The following is a 27,446-nucleotide window of genomic DNA, read 5'->3' on the forward strand; positions in this document are numbered from 1 at the left end:
ATAAGTCTCCATCCTGTGTCCCTGTCCTTCGAGTTAAACTGGTCTCCTCTCCCCGTGCTCTCTAAATGTGGCCCAGGTCCAATTTCACAGACAGGGAGTTTGCATGAAGTGTCAGCACTTTAGATACTACAACTTGCTGATAATCACCAATGATTAAAGTATTTAGGGTTTACCTAAGCACAATGTAAAAACACATCCTATCAACCATGTTCATCTCTGTACAGTGACCCATAAACATTGTACAGAGACCTCCCCATCATTGCCATAGTCTTGTGGGTTCATGTTCTCAATCAATGTTGGTGTTTTTTTTCTCTCCCTTCAATAGATCCACCATAATAGTCTGTCATATCTATAGTGTCGTCGTTCGTCGTCGTCATCATCATTCGTATAAAGTTTTTTTTAAGATGCCCAAAACCATTTGAATTCAATGACTGAAACCAATTACTTGTCCTGACACAAAGTCATTGTTGATTTCACTGTTGTAGGGGAAAGACTCTAGGGCGGCAGATAAGACTGTTGCCATGGTGCTGAAGGAGATACCAAGTAAGGCGTCTTCAGAAGGGAAACCCCTCCTCACCGTGACAACCAAGGTGGGCAGAACCATCGCAACCTCCCCTCCCACCCCCCACCCCCTCCTCCCCCCAACCCAACTGGACTGGAAGTCCGTTCTATATTTGGTGAAGATAAAATCAATGGCTAAGGCTTTGAGCATCCCATCATACCTACTCTCTCTCTCTCCACTCTTAAAGCTTAAAACTCGATAATCCACTCGTCCAAAGTAATGTGACACCAGTAAAAAAAAGCAACAACATTGATTTTATTTCATTTCTCAGCTGCTCTATGGGGTATGAAATGCATCTACTCTACTGTAAGGCACTACAGTTCATTTCAAAGCGTCAGATAATAACCAATGTATTAACTGTAGTCAGAACCGAACAGTTAATACATTGGTTCAGTAACACCATATCTTAACGTACAATATGTGACAGGGTCTGGTGAAAGGGGGAACAAGTCGGCAACCGATCAAAATGTTCAGACTTTTATTTTTTGAAACACAGAAATACGTTTCAATGTTGTTGAAAATCACCACACTCGCTAGTCAAGCCAAAATACTGCAACGCAATGGATGATTGGGTGAGTAATCCCCCCACTGCTACCTAGTTAACCAGAACACTACTTTACATTGTTAGCAGGCTCACAGAACAAGCTGTGTTAGCTGACTAGCGAGTGAGTCATCGATTTTCAACAATGCTGAAATGTATTTACATTTTTCAAAAGAAAAGTCTGAACATTAAATCGGCTGCCGACTTGTTACCCCTTTCACCAGACCGTGTCACATAGCTGGTTGTATTGTAGCACTGTAGCATGATGGCCTCAGGTGTCCTCTAGCTTGTACAATATTAAGTGCACAGGAAATGTTCTTCACTTAGAGCCAGTAGTGTTATTATTGTTATTATTATTATTATTATTATTATTATTATTATTATTATTATTTCACTTTTCACTTCCAATTAGATTCAGTTTGATCAGCTCAACATTACCCATTACTAGTTCCTCTAGAACACCTCTACTCTGAGTAGAACCCATTACTAGCTCCTCTAGAACCCCTCTACTAATTGTTATTTTAAATAATTTTGCCATTTAGCAGACGCTTTTATCCAAAGCGACTTACAATTACGAATTACAGGGACATTCCCCCTGGAGTAACTGAGGGCTAAGTGCCTTACTCAAGGGCACACTAGTAGTGGTGTGGCTTCAGGCGGGATTTGAACTCACAACCTTCCGATCCCAAGTCCAACTCACTATCCACTAGACCACCACTACTCTGAGTAGAACCTTCTAGAACACCTCTACTCTGAGTGCACATTTTTACACCTCATAAGCAGCTAATCTTTGCCGCTTACGGCACAAGTCAAAAGTTTGGACACACTTTCCCATTCAATTGAACTTTTGACTGGTACTGTGTATATATATATATATATACAGTATATGCATTTCTATAATCCAATACTCTGTATCACGGCATTAGGCTATGATGTTATTAAAGCTTCTCCTCTAGATATAGTTGATTATCTGTCCACTTTTCATTTCTGCTTTGAAGTGATATGTGGACGGTGGGGGTTTAGAAGATGACATCATAAGCTGATACTATTGTCATGCTTTCTGCGCTTGATCTAAAAGTGTGTGTGTGTGTGTGCGTGTGCGTGTGTGTGTGCGTGTGTGCATGCGCAAGTACAGTACGGTATGTGCGCGTGTGGTTGCTTATGTGCCTGCGTGTGTGTTTTTGTGTTGTGTTGATAATGTGGTATAAAGTAGGATATGGTGTACTGTTGATTTACACATGTACAAACTGTAGTTGTTAGGCTTCAATATCCACATGTGTTGCATATACTATAATATGGTGTGTTAAAGATATTTGATTATGTTGTCTTCTTTTGAATCCAAATCAGCAGCAATACACCCCATTGCACTGCACATAACAATTACGTCCTGTATTGTATTCAAAACGATTACTGAACAGTTGACAATACACCAGTAATTTACTGACGAGCACAGTACAAGAGATGTTTTACATTGTAAATGGACTGTACTTATATTACATTTCAAGCCTGCAAACTGCGACACTTTAAATAAATGTGCAATAACACTATGTGCAATATGACAACCCTAGTCGTCTATCTGTACAGTATAGTATAGTGGATAGTGTACATAGCCTTTATTTATGTAAACCAGCTCCTTCCCTTCTTGTGTTTTTTTTAAGTTTTTTTTTTTTTTTCTTTCTTAACACCAGGGGAGCCACCCCTCCTAAATTTCGTTGTTTGGTACCTGTACTGTAGCAATGACAATAAAGACCATTCATTCATATAGCGCCTTTATCCAAAGCGCTTTACAACGGCCTCTCATTCACCCATTCACACACACATTCACACACCAATGGCTGCAAGCTACCATGCAAGGCGCCGGCCCGCTCACTGGGAGCAATTTGGGGTTCAGTGTCTTGCCCAAGGACACTTGACATGTGGCCAGCCGGGGCTCGAACCGGCGATCTGCCAACCTTGCGATCATTAGACGCCGGCTCTACCTCCTGAGACACAGCCGCCCCTAAATTGTCTCTTTCCAGTATTTTTCTACTATCATTTTTAAACACTTTTAAAATGAGAGGTACGGTAAAATAATAAGATCTTAGATTTAGTTAGTATAGTTGACATATTTACTTTCCACGGCCTTAAGTTTAGTTTAGCATCCTCGCTGACTCATCCTATTGTTATTCAGGGATCTGGTGCATATTTAGACAACATTTGACATTTGATGTAAAAAAACAAACAAAAAAAACAGACCGGTGCATTAAATTAACTTCCGTCTACTGTCACCAGCATAAGAAGTACAATGCCCAAAACGTGACCGGACTGTCGAAGTAATGTATCGACGCTTGTCATAACTTACATCCATTACACTCCACATATTTCACAGCATGGCATAGCATAACACCAAGCAGGCATACACACAGTACAAGACAACAACGTACACCTTTTAATCAAAGTAAGAGGGACAAGGAGGTGAATTAGCTCATTTCGTTAAAGTAGTCCAGCAGTCCTTCAATCGTTTCCACAAGGTCAGTGATAATGAACTGTCCTTTACAACAATAACCTTAGTATTCACTGCTCGTATAGTAGATACTGGGGGGGGGGGGGGGGGGGGGTTGTTGCTTACCTCAGAGAGACAAGCAGGTCCATTCTGCCAGCTGGCACCAGCGACCATTCCCTTAAGATGAGCTGGAGTCACACAGATCGATAGCAGAATGTCACTAGGTCACCAGGGCTCTGTTTATCTGTTTATAACCTGGTGGTAGTGTATCTGTCCAGGCTACAACACCCATCTCCCACCCGTAATTAGGTATCCAGTCAGAAGCAGAGCTTCTAAATGGTGAAGTCTTTCTCTCTCTCTCTCTCTCTCTCTCACACACACACACACACACACACACACACACACACACACACACACACACACACACACACACACACACACACACACACACACACACTGAGACAGGCGCACACACACACACACTCCCAAGCTGCTGTTTACCAACATTAGTTTTGCAGGCAGCAGCTGTTGTGTATTTTATGCCTGAACTGTCACGGTTACCTCCCAGGTAAAAAGTATGGATTTGTCGGAGCATTTCCGATCCATAATTAACCAAGCCATACCTCTCTCTCTCTTTACAAACTCTCTCTCTCGCTTGCTTTGCTTTGTCGCTCCCCCCATTAAACCCATTAGCAGCAGGGCCCTTCTGACTGTCAAACTCATAATGGTCATCTTTTTTATGGAGTGTTTTATACGATCGCAGACTGCGCTCAACACTGTGTTCAGATGGAGGTAAGAGACTCACCGGCCTATTTGGGAGATTTAGGGCTGTGAGACTCTAAATCTGAGTACTGAAGACCGTCACAGTTTACATTCAATTGCTCCGATGGCGCTGTGGTAATAAAGCAGCAGAAGAAGAAGAAGAAGAAGAAGACATACTTTATTGGTCCCTGAGGGGAAATTATCATTTTTGCACCCCCCCCCCCCCCCCCTCGCCGCCCCCCGAGACAACACACAAACACACACACACACACACACACACACACAGACACACACAGACACACACACACACACACTCTCACACTCTCACACACACAGACACACACACACACTCTCACACACACAGACACACACACACACTCTCTCTCTCACACACACACACACAGCAGCACACTCCCAGGGAGAACAGAGCTCTGGGCACACGGTCAGCCCCTGTCAGGCACCCCTGGAGCAGTTTGTGCCTTGCTCAAGGGCACACGTGTCACAGGCGTCATCAGCAAACTTGATGATAATACTCTCCCCATAGTGATCCACAACGCCCCCACCCTGGACTCACTCTTCAAATCAGCCCTTAAAACACATCTGTTCTCCAAGGCCTGTCACTGTTTCTGTTTCTGTTTTGTTTGTTTTCTGTTTTGTCTGTTTGACTATTAGAATTGTAAAGCGTCGGGGCGCTTAGGTGGCGTAGCGGGTTAAGCGCTGACCATGTAACCGCAGGGTCCCCGGTTCGATTCCGGCCGGGGACATATCCTGCATGTCATCCCTCCTCTCTCTCTCACCCATCCTTCCTGTCTAAACTTCACTGTATCTGTCAATAAAAAAATATAATAATAAAAATATGAGTGGGACTGCCCCACTCAAAAAAAAAAGTAAACAAATAAATAATAATGTATAAAGTGTCCTTGGGGGTTTTATGAAAGGCGCTATATAAATCCAAGCTTTTATTATTATTATTATTAGTTGGAGCGGTGCGCGGCCACACAGCTGTGGGTAAACAGGGAGAACAGCAGGGGACTGAGCACGCAGCCCTGGGTGGCTCCTGTGTTAACACTAGAACAGCCGTGCCTATGTTACCTACTATAAGAGCCACCTCGGGGGTCAAATGACCATAGTCTTTACAATGGGAAGCTGCTATTTACACACAACGACCACTAGTTGGCCGTCTTGTAAATTAGCCTGCTTCCTACACAGAAAAACTGCAAAATAGCTTTATACTAGCTTATCCTGATGTGATTTTGAAAACCACAGGGTGGTAGAACGCACATATCTAGGAAAAGTCATGAAAGGAGGGTAGTGAAATTTGATCGAGTGCAAAGATATAACATTTTTCTTTACTCACCGGGGTCAAATGACCCCTCATGGCTGTTCTAGTGACCCAGGTCCCTGAGCTTAGTGATGTGGATAATGGCCCTATCATATTTTCCTTAAAAAATATATTCAGTAGTTTTCGGCTTTTTTCTTTTTGGAACAACAATTCTGTAATATCTAATGATAATGAGCGTCTCACTTTCATCACTCGTTCATAATGACTCTAAATCATAATAAACCAAAATATCTGAGCCGTGCAGGCCCATGCAGGGAGCGCATGTCTTCCCAGGGTGCAACACGGCACCCAGGGGTGATGAGTGAGATCGATGACTCTGCGTCATGACGATAACAAACATTCGGCGCAATCAGTAGTTACATCAAACCAAAAACTAAATGCATTTTCGTGTTAGTCAGTACACAGGGCCGCCACTGTGCGTAGGGCACCAAAACAGCCTTAATGATCATCATAATAATCAGAATGATGAATTTTTTAAATGTAAGATGAAGCACAACTATAATAGGCACCATTACTAAGACCATTATTATTAGACCACCATTAGGGCTAGTGCTATCTCCCCTGCCCCGCCCCCCCCCCCCCCCCCCCCGTCGTGCCCCTGTTCTCTGCTAGCAAAAATGTCTCTGTCAAGGAATTTAATTGCGTCACCCTTTGACGCAGAGAAAGCTGACCATAAGTCACACGCAATCAATCACAGTAAGGAGGGGAGACAGACGGGGTTCCAGCTAAGAGCTGAGATGATGATGCTCAGATCCGCCTTACGACGTACAGTATGATCACGTCTTTTCCGACGACGTTGTTTTAGCCTCCACCCTCCTGACCTCCTGACCTCCCGCAATGTGTTTCATTCCATCCCTGCTAAACAGATCGGAGGAGGCATTCAAGGACACCCTCTGTTTACGGAGGACGGGGTGGAGACGGACTTCATAGAATTTTTATGAGGGTGTCTTTTCTTTAATGCGGTCACTCTCTAGTAGCAGATGTCCTCGACGTAAAACTGAGAGTCCTGAGACGGAAAAAAAAAGAAAACCGTTATTCACTGCCAGATGTTTCCTCCATGGATCACTGTCGTTAAGAAGCGAAAGCTGTTGAAAGTGAAAGTGAAAGCGCGAGTGCGTGCATCCATGAATGTTATTTACACTGTGAAACCGCCTTTTTTCTTCTTTCCTTTGGCCTTCATGCCCCCCCCCCCCCCCCAGAATATTTACCCCCGAGCTACAAGCCTTCACCTGCCTTGTCTGAGTGACAGCTACAGAGGGTGGTCCCAGGACAGGCCTACTACTCATGATTAATGGGGCCATGTTATCGTTCTCATTGTAATTACCAAACCTCCCTGGGTATCAAAAGAAAAAGTCATTGTGTGTGGGTGGGTTTTTTGTAAAAGAAAAAAGGTTTTAAGAAAAAAAAGAAAGAAGGTAATTTCATCTGGTGGAGCTAAAACATTCTAACAGAAATCCTGGAAATGGCGATCCACTTTAGTGTGGCCCTTTAATGGTAGTGTACTTGATTTCATCATGAGCCTCTCCCTGGTGAGATAACAGCATTGTAAACACAATAATACGACAGCTCATGGTGGGCTTGCAGTGGTACCTGCCGTACCCTGAGGTAGCTACTTTAAAAATGACAAGAAACCATCTCCGCCTATCTGTTTACCACAGACCACTACTGTCGACCGTGAAAATCCACACAGCAGTGCCACAATCATCGACGTTTATGTAGGTATTTATTTCCGTGGTCATTACCTTAAAAAAACAGCCGCAATTAGCCTCCCAAATCTCACACGCCAGACTTTCTTTGAAAGAAAGCGCTACAGTGATGATAACGGATAATAACAGTCGGTCGGTTGGACTGATCTCATTGTTCCGGTGGGCCCTGCAGTGCTTCTCCAAGCCCTCTTTTCTCATTACTAGGATGGGGTCTGTACCCTTAATAATTCCCTTTAATGTCAGCAATCTTTTCATATTATTTGTGCCAAAAGTGCCAGCTTTTTTAATTGAATACGGTGGGGGGGTGGGGAGGGGGAGGGGGAAATCATCTAATTAAGTAGCATGGGCCCTAAAAGAGACCTTCTGAAAAGATTAGCTTCTTTCATTAAGGGCCCCAGCTTGTCGCTGGCAATTATTCACACAGGAAGTTGTTCTGCTGCTTTACGAGGTTTGGAGGAGGGGGTGAAGTGAAGCGAGCCGCCGTCCAACTCTCTTTCATAACAGCGTAGATCATCCTAGTGTGTCCTGGGTGGATGTGCCTCCGTGGAACACTTCCTGTTAGCTTCTAGTACCGCCGCCGTCAGTTACGGTAAATGATCCCCCCCCCCCAAGTAAACACGGGCGGTAATTGTCTTAGTACAATCTGTACAATACACACAGGACAGTACGAAATTATACTGACCCGTTCAAGCGCGGTGAACTGCAAGAAAAGGAGGCAGTTTAATCTTCTCTGAGATGGAGCAGGAAACACCAGGGGTAGCGGTGGTGGAGAGTGAGATAGGTCCTGAGGACAGGTGGTCAGAAGGTCATGACATTAAGTCCCCCCCCCACCTGGGAACACCACCGCTAGTGTGCCCTTGAGTAAAACACTTAAGCCCTAAGTTACTCCAGGGAGACTGGTCCCTGTGATCTCTAACTGTAAGTCGCTTTGGATAAAAGCGTCTGTTGAAATGGTGGATGAAACCAGACAACATCAAACTGTCTTTTGTCTTTTATTTAAAAACACAAAGCTTTTCCCTGACACCAGAGCAGAACAAAAACACTCCTAAACCCCAATTACTGTCTGTGTGCTGCTGGGTCAGAATTCTTGGGATGTTGCAAATTCAGGACATTCTCGCAGTTAGTCACACACCGGCAAAGCTGTGAAAATATTCCCTTTATGCTCGAGATTCTTTTGTCAGAATTTCACTATTACACACAAAACAAAAGTTGACGGTGTTGCAAGGCCATTTAAATAGTGCGTTGTTATCAAATTAAAACAAACACGAGTGTTTGGGGCGGCTGTGGCTCAGGAGGTAGAGCCGCCGTCTAATGATCGCAAGGTTGGCAGATCGGCGGTTCGAGCCCCGGCTGGCCACATGTCGAAGTGCCCTTGGGTAAGACACTGAACCCCAAATTGCTCCCAGTGAGCAGGCACCTTGCATGGTAGCTTGGCCGCCATTGGTGTGTGAATGTGTGTGTGAATGGGTGAATGAGAGGCCGTTGTAAAGCGCTTTGGATAAAGACGCTATAAGTCAGTCTGTTTACCATTTACCATCATGAGACAGCCAGCTGATTCTATTAACAGGACAAACACAACAACAAATATAATGTAGATAATCTAACAGTTAAAACCCAAAACGTAGATTCTCTAAATAAGCTCTGTCCCTTTCAGGATAAGAAGTCTGCATACTACAACAGTCAGGAGGAGGGAAGAAGAGAACTTCTTTCGTCAATTATTGTCTGTATTTACTTGACAGAGTTATTTATTAGAGACCTTCTCTAATACGAGAATATGCCATTCCTAATTAAGCAATTTATTGTCGGGGGGGTCAAAGGTTTTGTTTTCAATTCTGATTAAATGGCTAACAACCAGCTTATGTACACGCTTAATCAGAAGCCAGCGCCTCTGTCACTGAGAGAGCCTAGCCTGACCACATACAGAGAGGGTCATGGAACCGCACGCATGCATGCAGCACATTTCATCAAACGCCGGGCGGTCTGTGTGTGCGCCCTCTCACGCCTGGTCCTGTAATTAATTTTTTAAGAGCCTTCATTAATATTCTGCCTGCAGAACGCAGCTCTAGAGAGCCAGGGTGGCAAATGCCACGTTTCCTCCAGGGCAGCGTTGTACACACACCACGGCAATAAATGACATTGGCGGTTGCCATCTTTTATCCGAACAAAAATCCTCTGTGTTGAATCTGGTGTCATGTAAACTCCTCAAAAAAAGTTTGGAAACGTTATTTCAGTCGATTCTTCCTCCCCTTTAATAATACCAATTGGTATTGTATTTTATATGGTTGGAAAGCCTGATTAGTCACCTTTACAATGAGGTACAACTTGTAAGGATCATGCATTCGTGGAATGAGCAACACAGCTAAACGTGTGGGTAGCGGGCCAAAAGAATTTGCCAAAATCCCCTGCAATATTCTTCTGTTGGTATTCACTCTCGTTTATATACCGGAAGCACAGGCTGGCAAACGGGGTCCCCCGTCGAACCTGGGAGCAACGACGTGAGGGTAACGATAACGGATGGGATGTCACCTAGGCCACGGCAGCTTTTTGGCAAGGCCCCACAACAACAGTTCTGGGTGCCTCGCAGGAAAGGTGATTAACTTTTTTTTGCACGATTTGGAAAGCGAGATAAACAACTGCTAATGGCCGAGCAATTATGCGCGCGGGAGTCTCCCCCTCCAGCACGCCTCTTCTGGCTGAGAGGGGCAGGGAGGGGCAGAGGATGATGGATGCCCTCTCTACCCCTCTACCCCTCTCTACCCCTCTACCCCACGGCACAGAGAGCAGCACTCTCTCTCACTGCACTGTGCATGGGGTAGCACTGTGAGAGGCTAGTAGAGGCTAGTAAAGCAGTATTTTTCTGTATATATGGTCCCAGCAGGAAACGAACCTACAACCTAAGTATTGTTAGTGCCGTGCTTTTACCAGCTGAGCCACAGAGGCTCTGTCTGTAGAGGTGTGAGCTAGAGGAGGAGGAGGAGGAGGAGGAGAGAGGAGGAGGAGGAGGAGGAAAGGACCATGTGTGTCTGTAGAGGTGTGAGCTAGAGGAGGAGGAGGAGGAGGAGAGGACTATGTGTGTGTGTAGAGGTGTGTAGGACGACAGGTCAAACAGTGTGCATCACCAAAACACTGATACTGTAAACAAATATATTAAAAAATAAAAAAGTAGAATGGAGGAATGCAGGTAAAATCACAAAGATTAATCTAAATTAAACATTCTTCTTGTAAAAAAAAAAAAACAGGAATAAACCAAATGAATGAATGACTTTTTTCACAGATATGAATCCCCCTCTTCACAACGATAAACCATACAAATACACCATCTCAAACAACCTCACATTCTAGGACCGCCATTCTATAGTATAATATACTATATACCGGTATATATAATATACTATATGTATATTATACATAAAAGCCACAGATATTAGGGTTGATTGACTGGTGAGTGATGTTATGATGTTGAACAGTGAGGGTAGATGTTGAACTCTGACCCCTTGCAGCTGGTGAGTGATGTTATGATGTTGACCTCTGACCCCTTGCAGCTAGTTGGTGAGCAACAAGAGAGCCGCCCCCTCCTCAGCCCCTCCATCGACGACTTCCTGCTCGAGACCAAGTGCCATGGAGCTGCACGCCCCGTGACCTCCAACACAGCAGGTACCCCCACTGCCCAACCCTCCCACCCCCCCTCACCCCTACATCTCCATCTCCACCCCCCCCCCCCCCCCAACACAGCAGGTCCCTTCTCTGCCCCACCTCACCCCACACCTCCATCTCCACCACTCCCCCCCAACACAGCAGGTACCTCCTCTGCCCCCCCTCCCTCCCCCCTCACACCTCCATCTCCACTCCCCCCCAACACAGCAGGTCCCTTCTCTGACCCCCCCCACCCCACCCCCCCCTCACACCTGCATCTCCAGGCAGTGACCCCAGCTGCAGCCTCTCATGCGTGAGTCATCCACCTTTCATAACGTCTGACACACACACATCAAACTGACTGAGGTTCAGCTGTAACGCGCCAGTTTTTTTTTTATTCCACTGAGAGGAGATGGTAGTTACGGTTGTGTCTCAGGAGGTAGAGCCGGTGTCTCAGGAGGTAGAGGTTGTGTCTCAGGAGGTAGAGGCTGTGTCTCAGGAGGTAGAGGCTGTGTCTCAGGAGGTAGAGGCTGTGTCTCAGGAGGTAGAGGCTGTGTCTCAGGAGGTAGAGCCGGTGTCTCAGGAGGTAAAGGCTGTGTCTCAGGAGGTAGAGGCTGTGTCTCAGGAGGTAGAGGCTGTGTCTCAGGAGGTAAAGGCTGTGTCTCAGGAGGTAGAGGCTGTGTCTCAGGAGGTAGAGCCGGCGTCTAATGATCGCAAGGTTGGCATATCGGCGGTTCGAGCCCCGGCTGGCCACATGTCGAAGTGTCCTTGGGCAAGACACTGAACCCCCAAATTGCTCCCAGTGAGCGGGGCCGGCCGGCGCCTTGCATGGTAGCTTGGCCACCATTGGTGTGTGAATGTGTGTGTGAATGGGTGAATGAGAGGCCGTTGTAATGGTCGTAATGCTTTGGAATAAGGCGGCTATATAAGTCAGTCCATTTACCATTTAGTTACTGTGCCCTGTGAGGAGCCCCTTGTATGTCCAAATATTCTGTCGAATGTCACACATTTTATCTCCGTCACCACTAGGACAATTTTAATTAAACTTGGGTGAATGACGCACATTCCAATGGCCCCCGGTCCTAGCATATGATGACAGATGATTCATCTACTTTAGACTAATGTACTTGCTGTAAGTCGCTTTGGATAAGGGCGTCTGCTAAACGTCAAAAATGAAAAATGAAATGAAAACACAAAATTACACAAAGATTGGCTCAATTTTGCCTAAACTTTGGTGACACAGATTCATCATTAAAAAACGTCGTAATAGGCTGCAACGTGGGGAGCTAAGAGCGTTCATGTTTGCACACGCCGCATCTTATTCTTAATCAAGTTAGATTATTAAACCTCCAGCATATCCGATTAATCATTATCAGTGTACTGAGGACAGTACTGAAGTATAGTCTAGAAGCAGAGAGACACTGGCACAACAGAGGCGGTTGGTTTGGCTCCAGTCAGAAGGTCATATTCGATGTCCCGCGGTTCCCTCACACTGATAGGATTGGGATGATTTAAAATGACAGTTATTTAGATGAATTCAGTTCTCAACTGTCAGCGGATCCACTGAGGGTTAAGTGGGTAAAGACAAACTGTCCAGTCGGACTATGGGAGCGTTCGTAAATTCGCTCTGAGAGCAGTGGCGGCTGGTGCTAAAATGTTTGGGTGGGGCACAGGTTATGGGGGCATGCTCCACGGGGAAGAATATCAACTTTAAAATCTGGATTTACAGTCAATTTTAGCATGAGAATAGCTCTACCCCCCTGTACAGACCTCGCCATCCCCTCTACCCCCCTGTACAGACCTCTTCATCCCCTCTACCCACCTCTACAGACCTCTTCATCCCCTCTACCCCCCTGTACAGACCTCTCCATCCCCTCTACCCCCCTGTACAGACCTCTTCATCCCCTCTACCCACCTCTACAGACCTCTTCATCCCCTCTACCCACCTCTACAGACCTCTCCATCCCCTCTACCCACCTCTACAGACCTCTCCATCCCCTCTACCCCCCTGTACAGACCTCTTCATCCCCTCTACCCCCTGTACAGACCTCTCCATCCCCTCTACCCCCTGTACAGACCTCCCCATCCCCTCTACCCCCCTGTACAGACCTCTCCATCCCCTCTACCCCCTGTACAGACCTCTCCATCCCCTCTACCCCCTGTACAGACCTCTTCATCCCCTCTACCCTCCTCTACAGACCTCTTCATCCCCTCTACCCTCCTCTACAGACCTCTTCATCCCCTCTACCCCCCTGTACAGACCTCTTCATCCCCTCTACCCCCCCTGTACAGACCTCTCCATCCCCTCTACCCTCCTCTACAGACCTCTCCATCCCCTCTACCCTCCTCTACAGACCTCTCCATCCCCTCTACCCCCCTGTACAGACCTCTTCATCCCCTCTACCCCCCTGTACAGACCTCTTCATACCCTCTACCCCCCTGTACAGACCTCTTCATCCCCTCTACCCCCCTGTACAGACCTCTTCATACCCTCTACCCCTCTGTACAGACCTCTTCATCCCCTCTACCCCCCCTGTACAGACCTCTTCATCCCCTCTACCCCTCTGTACAGACCTCTTCATCCCCTCTACCCCCCCTGTACAGACCTCTTCATCACCTCTACCCCCCTGTACAGACCTCTTTATCACCTCTACCCCCCTGTACAGACCTCTTCATCACCTCTACCCCCCCTGTACAGACCTCTTCATCACCTCTACCCCCCCAGTTTTCTCTACAATTTCTAAAATTTTCTCTCTACAGTTTCTACACGTCAACGTGTACCGAAACACTTGTTTCCAACGTGGTCCTACGTTTCTCCTACACCAAGACACATACAAAGAGCATAGAAACATACAAAGAGCATAGAAACATACAAAGAGCATAGAAGATACAATCAGAATACAGTCTGCCATTCCTTCTCCCAGCATCGATTTGGTTTTCCTATCATGACTGAAGGACAGATGATTCACTTACTTACACAAGTTTGACTTCGGTAATAGGTCCAGTTGCAATATCAAGTTGGGAACAAAAGATGCCTCCTTCTAATCCATTTGTTCAATTTGTTTACAAAGTCCGGTAGTGGAAAGCAGAACAACGCATTTGTTACTTCACATCCCGCTAGCCATGTTTTCTTCTCATACCAACCCCTCGTAAATCCTCGGTTATACGATTTTCCAATTTTCCCTGCCTTATAAACTTGCTTTATAATTAAATTTGGTCTGGGTGGTCCTAATTCCTTTACTGTTAATTTCTCCTGGTTGCTACGACGGCTGAACGGTGTTTCTTTTAAAGATTCAACCGAGTTGTTCAGAACATTACTAGCCATGGTGAAGCAGGTGAACGAACGTGACGCCGGCCGTATGACATGACGTAAGCACGTACGATTCTTTGTGCATGTCCCAAAACCCCATAGACAAATGACCGAATGGCCTGAAGTTACCAAAATACATTTTACATGCAAGTCTACGAGAACAGCCTAGTGCAATTTCGAGTAGACTGAAAGTTGCCCTGAAAGGGGCGGGACTTGAAGCTGATTGGAACATACTCCACAGAACACTAGCTGATTGGACTATGATATACTCCACAGAACACTAGCTGATTGGACTATACTCCACAGAACACTAGCTGATTGGACTATGATATTCAGAAGCAACACTGTCTAGAAGTCATAGAAAAAAAATCTCTCTCTTCTCCCTTTGGTGGGGCATTGTCCAATTGCCCCTAATGAACCAGCCTCCCCTGTCTGAGAGCACCGGAGTGCACACTGGGTTCAACGTCACAGGGCGAATTAGTAATAAAGTAATTTGATTAAGACAAGAGGCGTTCCGTGAGTGCTGATCAGATTTCTAGAGAGTATCTACGAACAGCAGCCTATGTTTTTAGTTTTGAGATCCACAGGTCAAATTTTTTAAATGTGTTTTCCTTTTTCTTGAATATTACGAAAGTTTAAGTGTTGAAGAGCCCACTCGATATAACAAACAACAGTTTTAGGATCACTAAATACTAGAATTAGTAAATTGGATTCACTGTCTCGTCTGCCCTAGGCTACTGGGTAAGGGATACATGGCTTGTAAACAAACGTAGGTTCTAGGATGTATTCCAAAGCCAGGACTGTGTGATCATCTAGTTATGTGTGGTTATGTGTTTTTAGCATGTTGATGTTTTAGCAGCATGTTGTGATGTGCTAAACATGCAGTTGGATGTTCGTAGCGATGTTCCTTTTTAGCGCTAGGCTACTAGCTGCTGTCTTGCGTGTGTTTTGATTCAGAGTGCGTTATATAAGGAGCTATATAAGTGCAGTCCATTTACCATCAGATATGCTTTGAGTGAGTTTATATATATATATATATATATATATATATATATGAGTATTTGGAGGACTTCCATTCAAGGCAGTCTCATCATTTCAAGTGGACTCGAGGGTTCCACAACATTTAGCCATCTATCTTTATGAGTCTGCCTTTCTCCTGACCAGAGGCGGATTTAGGATTGTAGGAGATCCGGGGCTTAGCCCAGAGGGAGAATAATGTGCGCGCGGAGCGCGCCGGAAAGATTTGCCTTCAACCTTCAACTTACCACCACCTTAAAGCGGACAAAAGGCTGTATTACAAAATAGACAGTAAACACACACACACACACACACACACACGTCAGTCACCATCATTTATATTTGTATTGAATTACAGAATTGATGGGCTGAGGCTAGTTATGTTACAGTATGTATATCAGGGCAGACTCTGTGCTCACCACTTATATTGTATTGATTGTCTTGTCCTGTGTTATATGACGATATATTACATGTATTGTTGGCCTGTGTATAGTACTGTGAAATCAAATCCCCCCTGGGACATTAAACAAACTTAGTTAGTTAGCGTTACATCTTAGGATAGATTTGAGTCATGTTCTGTATACATACATACTACCATAAGGGCATACTTAATGTGGTTACTCCATGTTTACTAGCTGTAACATTAACGTTACATCATTCTTTTTCACTTGTTACTCAGTCAACCAGAGTGCAGATATCAAAGACTATCAGCCTGTTATTCACTTTATTTGTATAAGTATTATCCTTTGTTTGATTTCTTACCATGTACCGTAACAGTACCTTGCTATGTTTCATTTTCATTATAACATAACGTTATGTTATGATAGCCAGCTAGCATTAGCAAACCGGAAAAGTAGTGTCAGTGAGTCAGTCACCTTTCTAATAAGATTCACAAACCTGAAACATCATCTATGTCATCACTGCTGGTGACGTCATTGTTGTCAGCTGCTGATACTGCTGCTGCAACAAGGCACTTGTTTTGTTGAAAACAACTTTGGGATATCCATCAGTCAGGCACAGTCAGGCACTGATGGAGATCACTTCTTCTTCAGGGCAGGGCAGGCTACGCAGTACGCAGGCTAATGTCGCGCAGCTGCTGCCTCTCTGTTGGACTCCGGTACTGCACGTTACTCACGAGTTTTTTTTTTTTTAAAGTAAAACATTCGGGGCTTTTCAGAAAACATCCGGGGCTTGAGCCCAAGTAGCCGCCCCCTAGCGCCGCCCCTGCTCCTGACGCTGCGAACACTTCAGACAACCGTCTCTGTCCCTCGTGAGTGGGTTTCCTTTGATTTCCAACCGCCGTTATCGTTTGAAGAGCACAGAGACACCGAGGACTGGCACACTCTCTAATTACAGTCAGGGGATGGTTGGTTGTTTGTCATAAGAAAGCATTACCCGTTATCACATATGCGTGTGTGTGTGTGTGTGTGTGTGTGTGTGTGTACTCACAAGAAGCACACGTAGGATCAGCTATTAGAAAACCGTCACGTCTCGTGACGTTAGAATTATAAGGTTCTATCTCCATTTTTGTCAAAATTGAGTTTTTTACATAATCTGATCCATTAGGTGTTTATTAATGCCTGTGTGGTGTTATTTTTAGAATGTTGACATATTTGAGTTAGTAATTCATAAAATACAAAGGTTCCATCTCACAAAACATAATGGAATGTAAAAACGTTGACTCTCAAATATCTCTGAACTGCCCTAAACGGAGATAGAACCTTATCATTCTAAGCTCACGATCTGTTATACAGTGGGTACAATTCTAACACAATTGCACCTCTTACTGATGTCTTTGATGGCCTTGTTGGCTACCTCACAATTTCTCTTAAAAGAAATGTTTTATGCACAATACTGTTAATTTCTCAAATGAAATACATACTGTACTCAATATTAAAAGGTGTTCTTGGTCTGTCCAAGCCCTGGCCATCAGGTCAAAACCATATCTAGATATACATTTACATACTGGTAATTTAAAATGTTGGCGTTTAGCAGACGCCTTATTCCAAAGCGACTTACAATCGATACATTTAAGCAAGTGAATCATCAATTCACCAGTCGTAGCAGGAAGAGTAATCTAGCTTAGGCCAGGGGCCATCGGCAGTCGTCGTGATAGAAGAAGAAATAAAGTGCTGGGATCTCAAGATGTCTCAAGAGGAGCAGTTAAGGTGTAGCCTGAAGAGATGGAGGTCTTCAGTCTCCAGTGGAAGATGGGGAGTGACTCTGCAGTTCTGACAGCCGTGGGAAGCTCATTCCACCAGCGGGGAGCCAGTGTAGTGAAGAGACGTGTTAGTATCCCGTTAGTGAAGAGAAGTAGACAGATGTTTGAAAAAATGTCACCAGCAACTGTATAGGAGCGTGTTGGACAACTAATTTAGCTAGCTAGCTAACTTTTTTTTCTTTGAAATGCTAATTTCTAGTGCCTTTTGAGAAACAGATAGCCTACAGATACATCTTAACTTACAGTTGAAGCATCTTGCAGAGAGGCACTCTGGCGTACTCCAATCAGTCTTAGGGACATGGCCGTTCATACGCTACTGAATGCCAATGTGATAGCCCTCTCTCTCTCCCTCTCTCCCTCTCCGCCTGTCTGTCCTTCCTTGGCTGTTAATGGCTGTCAATAGGGCAAAATACTGTATGTGTATTTGTCAGAAGTGCTCTTGACTGCTAGTCTGCTACTCAGTTTAACCATCTCATAGCCGGGTCAAGGAAAGTTCAGTTCATGATTTTTCCAGACATACGTGTTTGGCAAATAAAAACATGTCGTCTAAGAGTCCTTGAATGCAACTCTAAAAGGTGTAGGCTACACTACATCAAGGCTTGTTGTAAGGAATGTCAGTTATGTTGTTGTGACAATGCTATGCTTCAGTAGATACTGTAGAGGTCTTGTGTTGTGTAAAGCAACATCTCACGATTCCAACTTAATAACGAGTATTGGGAGTTAAACCATGTCACGTCCCCAAATAATATCCTGGGGATGAGGGGGGGGGGGGTTATAATTAAATAGAACCGGGGGACAAGAAACAGAGGCAGACGGGAGAATATAAATAAACCAAAATATATTCTATAACTTGACAAAATAAACAGGTTATATAATAATATAATATATAATACATATACACTTCCTTCCAGTTCTGTCTTCCACATTGGACCTGTTGGACCTCAGCGAGCCGGGAGAGAGGAGGAACAGCAAAGACAAGAAGAGTCCGCTGGCGTCCCGCGGGGAGGGTCAGAAGAGCACGCCTCACAGGAAGAGGACCGACGAGACGGAGCTGATCCAGGTGGACGTGGAACAGACGGCCCTCAGCTCGCGCACTCCTGAGAGAGTGTCCCTAGACTCAGGTACTCCTGAGAGAGGTCAGGCACTCCTGAGAGAGTGTCTCTAGACTCAGGTACTCCTAAGAGAGGTCAGGTACTCCTGAGAGAGTGTCTCTAGACTCACGCACTCCTGAGAGAGTGTCCCTAGACTCAGGTACTCCTGAGAGAGTGTCCCTAGACTCAGGTACTCCTGAGAGAGTGTCCCTAGACTCAGGTACTCCTGAGAGAGGTCAGGTACTCCTGAGAGAGTGTCTCTAGACTCACGCACTCCTGAGAGAGTGTCTCTAGACTCACGCACTCCTGAGAGAGGTCAGGTACTCCTGAGAGAGTGTCCCTAGTCTCAGGTACTCCTGAGAGAGGTCAGGTACTCCTGAGAGAGTGTCTCTAGACTCACGCACTCCTGAGAGAGTGTCTCTAGACTCAGGCACTCATCAAGCCGGCAACTGAACAAGCCGGCAACCAATCAAATTGTTCAGACTTTTATTCTGATTAATTCTTTATATACTGTACATTTCAACGTTGTTGAAAATCAATGACACACTCGCTAGTCAAGCCAAAACATTGCAATGCAATGGATTGCGTAATCCCCCACTGCTACCTAGTTAACTATAACACGACTTCACATTGTTAGCAGGCTCACAAAACAAGCTGTGTTAGTCGACACTGTCCTATTCTATCCTGACATGAACACCTAACACACCCAGAGTCTGACATCATTCTCACGACATTAAGGGCTGGTTTTTCGTGGACACAGATTAAGACTAATCCTAGACTAAAAAGTTTAATCCTCAATAGAGAGATTTCCCATTGCAACTGTGACTTAATCCTGGACTAAGCTTAAGACTTGTCTGTGAAACCGGCCCTAAATCAGTAATACTGACAGAGTCTCGTATCCTTAATTTTCCTAAATGCTTTGAGCCCCCTACCTTCCCCTACTGATCATCCTGATTTCCCTCATCAAGCTCAATGAGGTTGACGTCATGACCAAGCAATTACCTGTAATGAAGAGAGCCTCTTAGAAGCCATTAAGGGGCGACGGTCGATTAGTTCTCCATTTACCAGCTGAGGAGGTTATAGTCTTCCAGTTTCAGAATGAGCTCTGATTATGCACATCAAGTCAGACTATACAATGTCTGAGTCATCCAGGATGGAGAGTTTGATTAGAACCCTGATGTCATTTACAAGCAAAAGTTCATGTCCCTATGTTCCCTATGTTCCCTATGTTCCCTCAGCCCTATGTTCCCTATGTTCCCTATGTTCCCTCAGCCCTATGTTCCCTATGTTCCCTATGTTCCCTATGTTTAACCCTTACTGTTTGTGTTTTTGTTACTCAGCCAATGTTCGTGGGTCTAGTGGACCCACCGCATTATTGGTTTTTTACCCCAACCCTAATTCTTAAGAATGTGGGAACATAGGGCTGTGGCAACATAGGGCTGAGGGAACATAGAGAACATAGGGCTGAGGGAACATAGGGAACATAGGGCTGAGGGAACATAGGGAACATAGGGCTGAGGGAACATAGGGAACATAGGGCTGAGGGAACATAGGGAACATAGGGCTGAGGGAACATAGAGAACAGGGCTGAGGGAACATAGGGAACATAGGGAACATAGGGAACATAGGGAACATAGGGCTGAGAGAACATAGGGAACATAGAGAACATAGGGAACATAGGGAACATAGAGAACATAGGGAACATAGGGAACATAGAGAACATAGGGAACATAGGGAACATAGAGAACATAGGGAACATAGGGAACATAGAGAACATAGGGAACATAGGGAACATAGGGAACATAAGGCTGAGGGAACATAGGGAACATAGGGCTGAGGGAACATAGGGAACATAGGGAACATAGGGCTGAGGGAACATATGGAACATAGGGAACATAGGGAACATAGGGAACATAGGGCTGAGAGAACATAGGGAACATAGGGAACATAGGGCTGAGGGAACATAGGGAACATAGGGAACATAGGGAACATAGGGAACATAGGGCTGAGGGAACATAGGGAACATAGGGAACATAGGGAACATAGGGAACATAGGGCTGAGGGAACATAGGGAACATAGGGAACATAGGGAACATAGGGAACATAGAGAACATAGGGAACATAGGGAACATAGAGAACATAGGGAACATAGGGAACATAGGGCTGAGGGAACATAGGGAACATAGAGAACATAGGGAACATAGGGAACATAGGGAACATAGGGCTGAGGGAACATAGGGAACATAGGGAACATAGAGAACATAGGGAACATAGGGAACATAGGGAACATAGGGAACATAGGGAACATAGGGAACATAGGGCTGAGGGAACATAGGGAACATAGGGAACATAGGGAACATAGAGAACATAGGGAACATAGGGAACATAGGGAACATGGGGAACATATGGAACATAGGGAACATAGGGAACATGGGGAACATAGGGAACATAGGGCTGAGGGAACATAGGGAACATAGAGAACATAGGGAACATAGGGAACATAGGGAACATAGAGAACATAGGGGACATAGGGAACATAGAGAACATAGGGAACATAGGGAACATAGGGAACATAGGGAACATAGGGAACATAGGGAACATAGGGAACATAGGGAACATAGGGAACATAGGGCTGAGGGAACATAGGGAACATAGAGAACATAGGGCTGAGGGAACATAGGGCTGAGGGAACATATGGAACATAGGGAACATAGGGAACATAGGGAACATAGGGAACATAGGGCTGAGAGAACATAGGGAACATAGGGAACATAGGGCTGAGGGAACATAGGGAACATAGGGAACATAGGGAACATAGGGAACATAGAGAACATAGGGGACATAGGGAACATAGAGAACATAGGGAACATAGGGAACATAGGGAACATAGGGAACATAGGGAACATAGGGAACATAGGGAACATAGGGAACATAGGGAACATAGGGCTGAGGGAACATAGGGAACATAGAGAACATAGGGAACATAGGGAACATAGGGAACATAGGGAACATAGGGAACATAGGGAACATAGGGAACATAGGGAACATAGGGAACATAGGGAACATAGAGAACATAGGGCTGAGGGAACATAGGGCTGAGGGAACATAGGGAACATAGGGCTGAGGGAACATAGGGAACATAGGGCTGAGGGAACATAGGGAACATAGGGAACATAGGGCTGAGGGAACATAGGGAACATAGGGCTGAGGGAACATAGGGAACATAGGGCTGAGGGAACATAGGGAACATAGGGAACATAGGGCTGAGGGAACATAGGGAACATAGGGAACATAGGGCTGAGGGAACATAGGGAACATAGGGTTGTGGGAACATAGGGCTGAGGGAACATAGGGAACATAGGGAACATAGGGCTGAGGGAACATGGACATTCTCCCCTTAATTCTTTATGGTTTGTGTTCCAGCCAACATTGCCTCCCCGTTGGAGAAGTGGGAGGAGCTGAACCCCCACCGCGAGAGGGCAGGAAGCAGGAAGTGGACGCTGGACCGACGGCGTTCGTCCGCGAAAAACTCCTCCAGTGAATTTCTGTGGTAAGAGTCACCAACATCTGACCATACACTCATTAATAAATAACCTATATACATAGAGAGAGATATATATGCCTTTCTGCAGACATACAGCACTTAAGTTGATATGATGTAGCCACAAAATGGCTACCAGCAAAGATAGTTAGCGTAAAGCTAAAGATAGTTCACTCAGCAGCCTTTTTTGTCACGTGACTAACACGTTGCCCTGCCAAGCTTATGTGCAAACAGAACACTGTGTGTGGAGCGTCTTGATTGGCTGAATCTAGTCAACAAAGATCCCAATCATCAAAGACCCCAGCCACCCCAACCACAGTCTGTTAGACCCCAGCCACCCCAACCACAGTCTGTTAGACCCCAGCCACCCCAACCACAGTCTGTTAGACCCCAGCCACCCCAACCACAGTCTGTTAGACCCCAGCCCCTCCAACCACAGTCTGTTAGACCCCAGCCACCCCAACCACAGTCTGTTAGACTCCAGCCACCCCAACCACAGTCTGTTAGACCCCAGCCACCCCAACCACAGTCTGTTAGACACCAGCCACCCCAACCACAGTCTGTTAGACCCCAGCCACCCCAACCACAGTCTGTTAGACCCCAGCCACCCCAACCACAGTCTGTTAGACCCCAGCCACCCCAACCACAGTCTGTTAGACTCCAGCCACCCCAACCACAGTCTGTTAGACCCCAGCCACCCCAACCACAGTCTGTTAGACCCCAGCCACCCCAACCACAGTCTGTTAGACCCCAGCCACCCCAACCACAGTCTGTTAGACCCCAGCCACCCCAACCACAGCCTGTTAGACCCCAGCCACCCCAACCACAGTCTGTTAGATCTCAGCCACCCCAACCACAGTCTGTTAGACCCCAGCCCCCCCAACCACAGTCTGTTAGACCCCAGCCACCCCAACCACAGCCTGTTCGATTCGATGCCGTCCAAAAGCGAAGCCTCTTCCGGAGCCTCAGGGCCAAAACTCAGAGGCTAACGAACAGCTACTTCCCCCAGGCGATCAGGCTCATGAACAAGCCCACTGTAGACAATTCACTATCTTCCCCAAGCACACCCCATGTACACGGACTACGAAAACCTTAAGCGCACAGCCACTTTATTACTGAACTATCTATTATTACTAGTTGCACCACTAGTGTATCCTGTCTTACCTGTACGATTGTCATCTTTATCTTGTATTATGCCTATTGCCTTATTGTCTGCATTATTGTCACTTTTTAAAATCTTTTTTAATTATGCATATTGCTTATGTCTTGTGCTGCAATGTCAGGAACCGTAGCCTAAGATTTTTACTCTCTTACACTTAGGCCAGGGGCCATTGGAGGGAGAGAGAGAGGGTTCTAGAGAGGGCTGACTGAGGGAGGGAGGGAGAGAGAGGAGGGAGAGAGGGCTGACTGAGGGAGGGAGGGAGAGAGAGGAGAGAGAGAGGAGGGAGAGAGAGAGGGTGGTAGAGAGGGCTGACTGAGGGAGGGAGGGAGAGAGGAGGGAGAGAGAGGAGGGATGTGACGTAACAATAAACTTGAAACATCTCTAAACTCACCCAACTTATCGTGGTGACGCCCTATTGCGGAGTCTACCTTTAACATCGGGAGAATGTTTTAATCTCGTAGTCGCCACAACCTGAACTATTCTAATGAGGGTAGTAGTTCTTTCACTTTTTAGTCATTGGATGAATGTTGAAAAGGTCATTTAAAGGACATTGGCCATATTCATTAGGGTTGTGTCTTACTGTATCTTCTGCTTGCAGGTGTTATTTAGAATATCAGAGAATATCAAACCTGTGTTCACCTTCTCCCAGTCCTTATCACAGAGGAAAGGTGGAACCTAAAGGGTGACTCAGGGTTTTGTTTTGACATGTAAATGTAATTTCCCCCTCGGGGACTGGTCAAGTACTATTCTATGCTACTCTGCTTAACTCTACTTTACACTCAATGGCCCTACAGAGGATGTTCTGTAGCATAGTGCAGCACATAGCTACAGCAGGGTTCCCGTGCTGGTCTTAAAAAGCCGTAAGGCTAAAATCCAGCAATCCAACTTATTGGATATATAACTTATATACAGGCCTGAAAAGGTCTCAAATTTCAGTTATTCGGTCTAAAAATGAGGTGCTAGGTCTGACCACATCAGACCCCCCCCGCATGAATCAATCACCATCAAGACGACACACACACACACACACACACACACACACACTCTCACGTACGTACCTGCACAAAGGAATTTTTATCCTGTGTTTCATAAATCATTTACGAGGAAATTAATCAAGCTGGAACCAAAAAAATGCCAATTCGCTTCCTTTTTTTGTCTGTATGGCAGTGAAATCCCTAATTTCATCACCTCGAGGATGACAAAAAGCTATCATAATATGGTGTCGCGAATAGGTCTAAAATTATATTCAAAGAGGTCTAAAAAAGTCTTGAATTTGACTTGTTGAAACTTGTAGGAACCCTGTACAGTAAATGACAAGTTCTGCACACTGCTTGAAGTTTAAGTTAGGTTGAAGTAAGGTTGAAGGTGCTGATGATTGAATAGTTTCCTTCCCTTATCGATGATTTACATTTTTTTTGTAGTATAAGAGAGTAAAATCCTTAGGCTTTGGTTCCTCAACATTGCACCAACATTCAATTCAATTCAATTCAACTTTATTCGTCATGTGCAGTGCACTAGGAACATGACTTGGTATTCTCCATGCTGAACAAGCTACAGTACAAACAACAACAAGACGACAACACAACAATACTCAAGACACACAATATATACACTACCAGTATGAGTGAATAAATACACTGTTACAACTTGGGAAGAAACTCGTGAGTTTAGAATGATACGGTTCTATCTCCTTTTAGGGCAGTTCAGAGATATTGAGCGTCAACGTTTTTACATTCCATTATGTTTTGTGAGATGGAACCTTTGTATTTTATGAATTACTAACTCAAAAATGTCACCATTTAAAAAAATAACACCACACAGCCATTAATAAACACCTAATGGATCAGATTATGTAAAAAACTCAATTTTGACAGAAATGGAGATAGAACCTTATAATTCTAACGTCACGAACTGTTCAAGAGGCATGACGTGGCTCATTTGAACCCTCTCTCTTCATAGGTCCATAGACTGCAAAACCCAATCAGAGCCACCGACCAAGAACTCCTTGGAAGCAGCGAACACCAAAGCGGAGGCAGAGCCTGCTCTTGCATTTCAAGTAAGTACTTTAGCTTTGGAGTCCTTCGTAATCATCACAGTTCATTTAAAATGGCTGCTCTGTCTGTACACTTGAAATCAACTGTCATTTTAAAGTCAAAAGCTTTTCACCTCTAAAACTTGATTGCTGTAGTTGGTGTCTTAAGTGAAATGTAAAAAAATAATCTACTTTTGTTTGACGAAGGATTATTGGGACACATGCCATCTATCTATATAGAGGTCCCCATCTCCAGTCCAGTCAGATATTTGAGCTTGTGTGACCATAATGCTAATGCTAACCCACCATCTTGTTGCTAACACCTAAAATTCTTCCATTTCAGCTCAACAGGCAGTATATTAGTGGAAGACATGTAAGCCTCTCTCTATGCATCCTTTCATTATGAAATTGAAAGATCTGTACATTTGCAACCAGGCCAATAGCATCACCACTAGAATCCAATTTGGGTTAGAAACCAAACAAACTAAAAAGAAGGTAAAAATGAGAGACAAACACAACTATTCGGTTGTTAAGTCTGACGTCAAACGTGACGTTTAGCAATTTCCAGTCCCAAACCAGAAATTCCCCGCACCAGAGTACCAGTGTACTACAGCGGTAGAATGACAGTTCAATCGTTTTTAGACTGGGATCTATTCATACAACAAGGGACACAGCACTTTCCCAGTTTTCCCCATATTTGTCAGCGTCTTTGAGCCTCGGAAAAGCGCTATACAAATATAATGAATTATTATTATTACTGAGGCATTTGGAAGAGAGCGCCTCAGCCAACTTTGGACCCGGAAACACGTCACGACTTAACAACCGAATACGTAGAATGTTCTGGAACAAGGCTACCCCTTTTCTGATCCCTGGAGTTGCCTTCTAGGAAACCAGGAGAGTCCATCTTGGCTTTGAAATTTCCAATTTTCTTCCTTTGTGGTGCTACAAGGTTCAAATGTCAAGCGCTTTCCCCCTCAGTGGAGCGGGCTCTATGCAGGACGCCCGTGGGGTCCTGTTTCTAGCCTCCATTATCAGATTAATCGCTCATGAATGATTCAGAAGCGCCTTTTTTTGGGCCCATTAGAGTGTATCTCACAGAACCAGAGCTGCTCTACTGTAAGCATACATTACCTTTTCAACATCCCTCTAAATAATAGATTTCGGATTAGAAAAAGCCACAGAAGAAGATGGGGAGATGAGGAGATGGGGAGTTATGGGTAAACAAAATAATGCTAAATGTTTTGTCCCCTCAGGGGACCTGTCACTCACACGCAGCCTGACAGTGATACTGTAAATAGCGGCTTTGGTTTCTGACTTGGCAGGTGACACACACTGACACACACACACACACACACACACTGACAGATACACACACACACACACACACTGACACACTGAGACACACACACACTGACACACACTGACACACACTGACACACACTGACACACACGCACACACACACACACACACGCACACACACACACACACACACACACACGCGCACACACACACACACACACACACACACACACACACACACACACACACACACACACACACAGTGTTGATAGAGGAGAGTTGTGTGTTGAATGGGATTTAGTGTATTGGTCTAGTACGGTAGTAGTTACCAAAAGCTGGCTCCAAGACAGAGACAAAGTCCTTCCAAACCAAACCTGTCTACATCACCACCACTGTGCCTTCACACGCTGCACGCTGCTGCATGTGACATTAGGGAAGATACAGTGGGGGAAATAAGTATTGAACACATCAACATTTTGTCCAGTAAATCCAATCCAATGAGCCTATTCAAGGGAAATTTGCACCAGACTTTGGTATTCTCAACTCAAACAATCCAGACCAAAAATCTAAACATTAAAGTCCATATGTAAATAAAGGTATGTGTAATAAAGTGGAATGAAACAGGAAAAAAGTATTGAACACACTAAGAAAAGGCAGTACACCACAGCGAGGAAAGACAAGGAACCAGAGAACTGTAGAGAAAGAAACTTTTGACATTACGTCATGTGTTTTTGACCTTTTTTC

General features: G+C 45.0%; 1 protein-coding gene across 1 annotated transcript in view; it reads left to right on the forward strand.

Annotated features, from left to right (window-relative positions):
• Nucleotides 1-491: 491 nt before the first annotated feature.
• pex5la (peroxisomal biogenesis factor 5-like a) overlaps nt 492-27,446 on the forward strand; it is a gene marked incomplete at its 3' end in the record, with an annotated part of 67,313 nt that continues 40,358 nt past the window's right edge. The window contains exons 1-6 of the mRNA XM_080546412.1: nt 492-590; nt 10,938-11,049; nt 18,488-18,697; nt 22,091-22,217; nt 25,330-25,426; nt 25,746-25,775. Of these exons, the coding sequence (XP_080402538.1) occupies nt 522-590; nt 10,938-11,049; nt 18,488-18,697; nt 22,091-22,217; nt 25,330-25,426; nt 25,746-25,775 (645 nt within the window). The 5' untranslated portion in view covers nt 492-521. The remainder of the gene's footprint in view (nt 591-10,937; nt 11,050-18,487; nt 18,698-22,090; nt 22,218-25,329; nt 25,427-25,745; nt 25,776-27,446) is intronic.

Source organism: Nansenia antarctica (assembly GCF_963989245.1).
Source record: "Nansenia antarctica genome assembly, chromosome: 1".
NCBI classification, from domain to species: Eukaryota; Metazoa; Chordata; class Actinopteri; order Argentiniformes; family Microstomatidae; genus Nansenia; species Nansenia antarctica.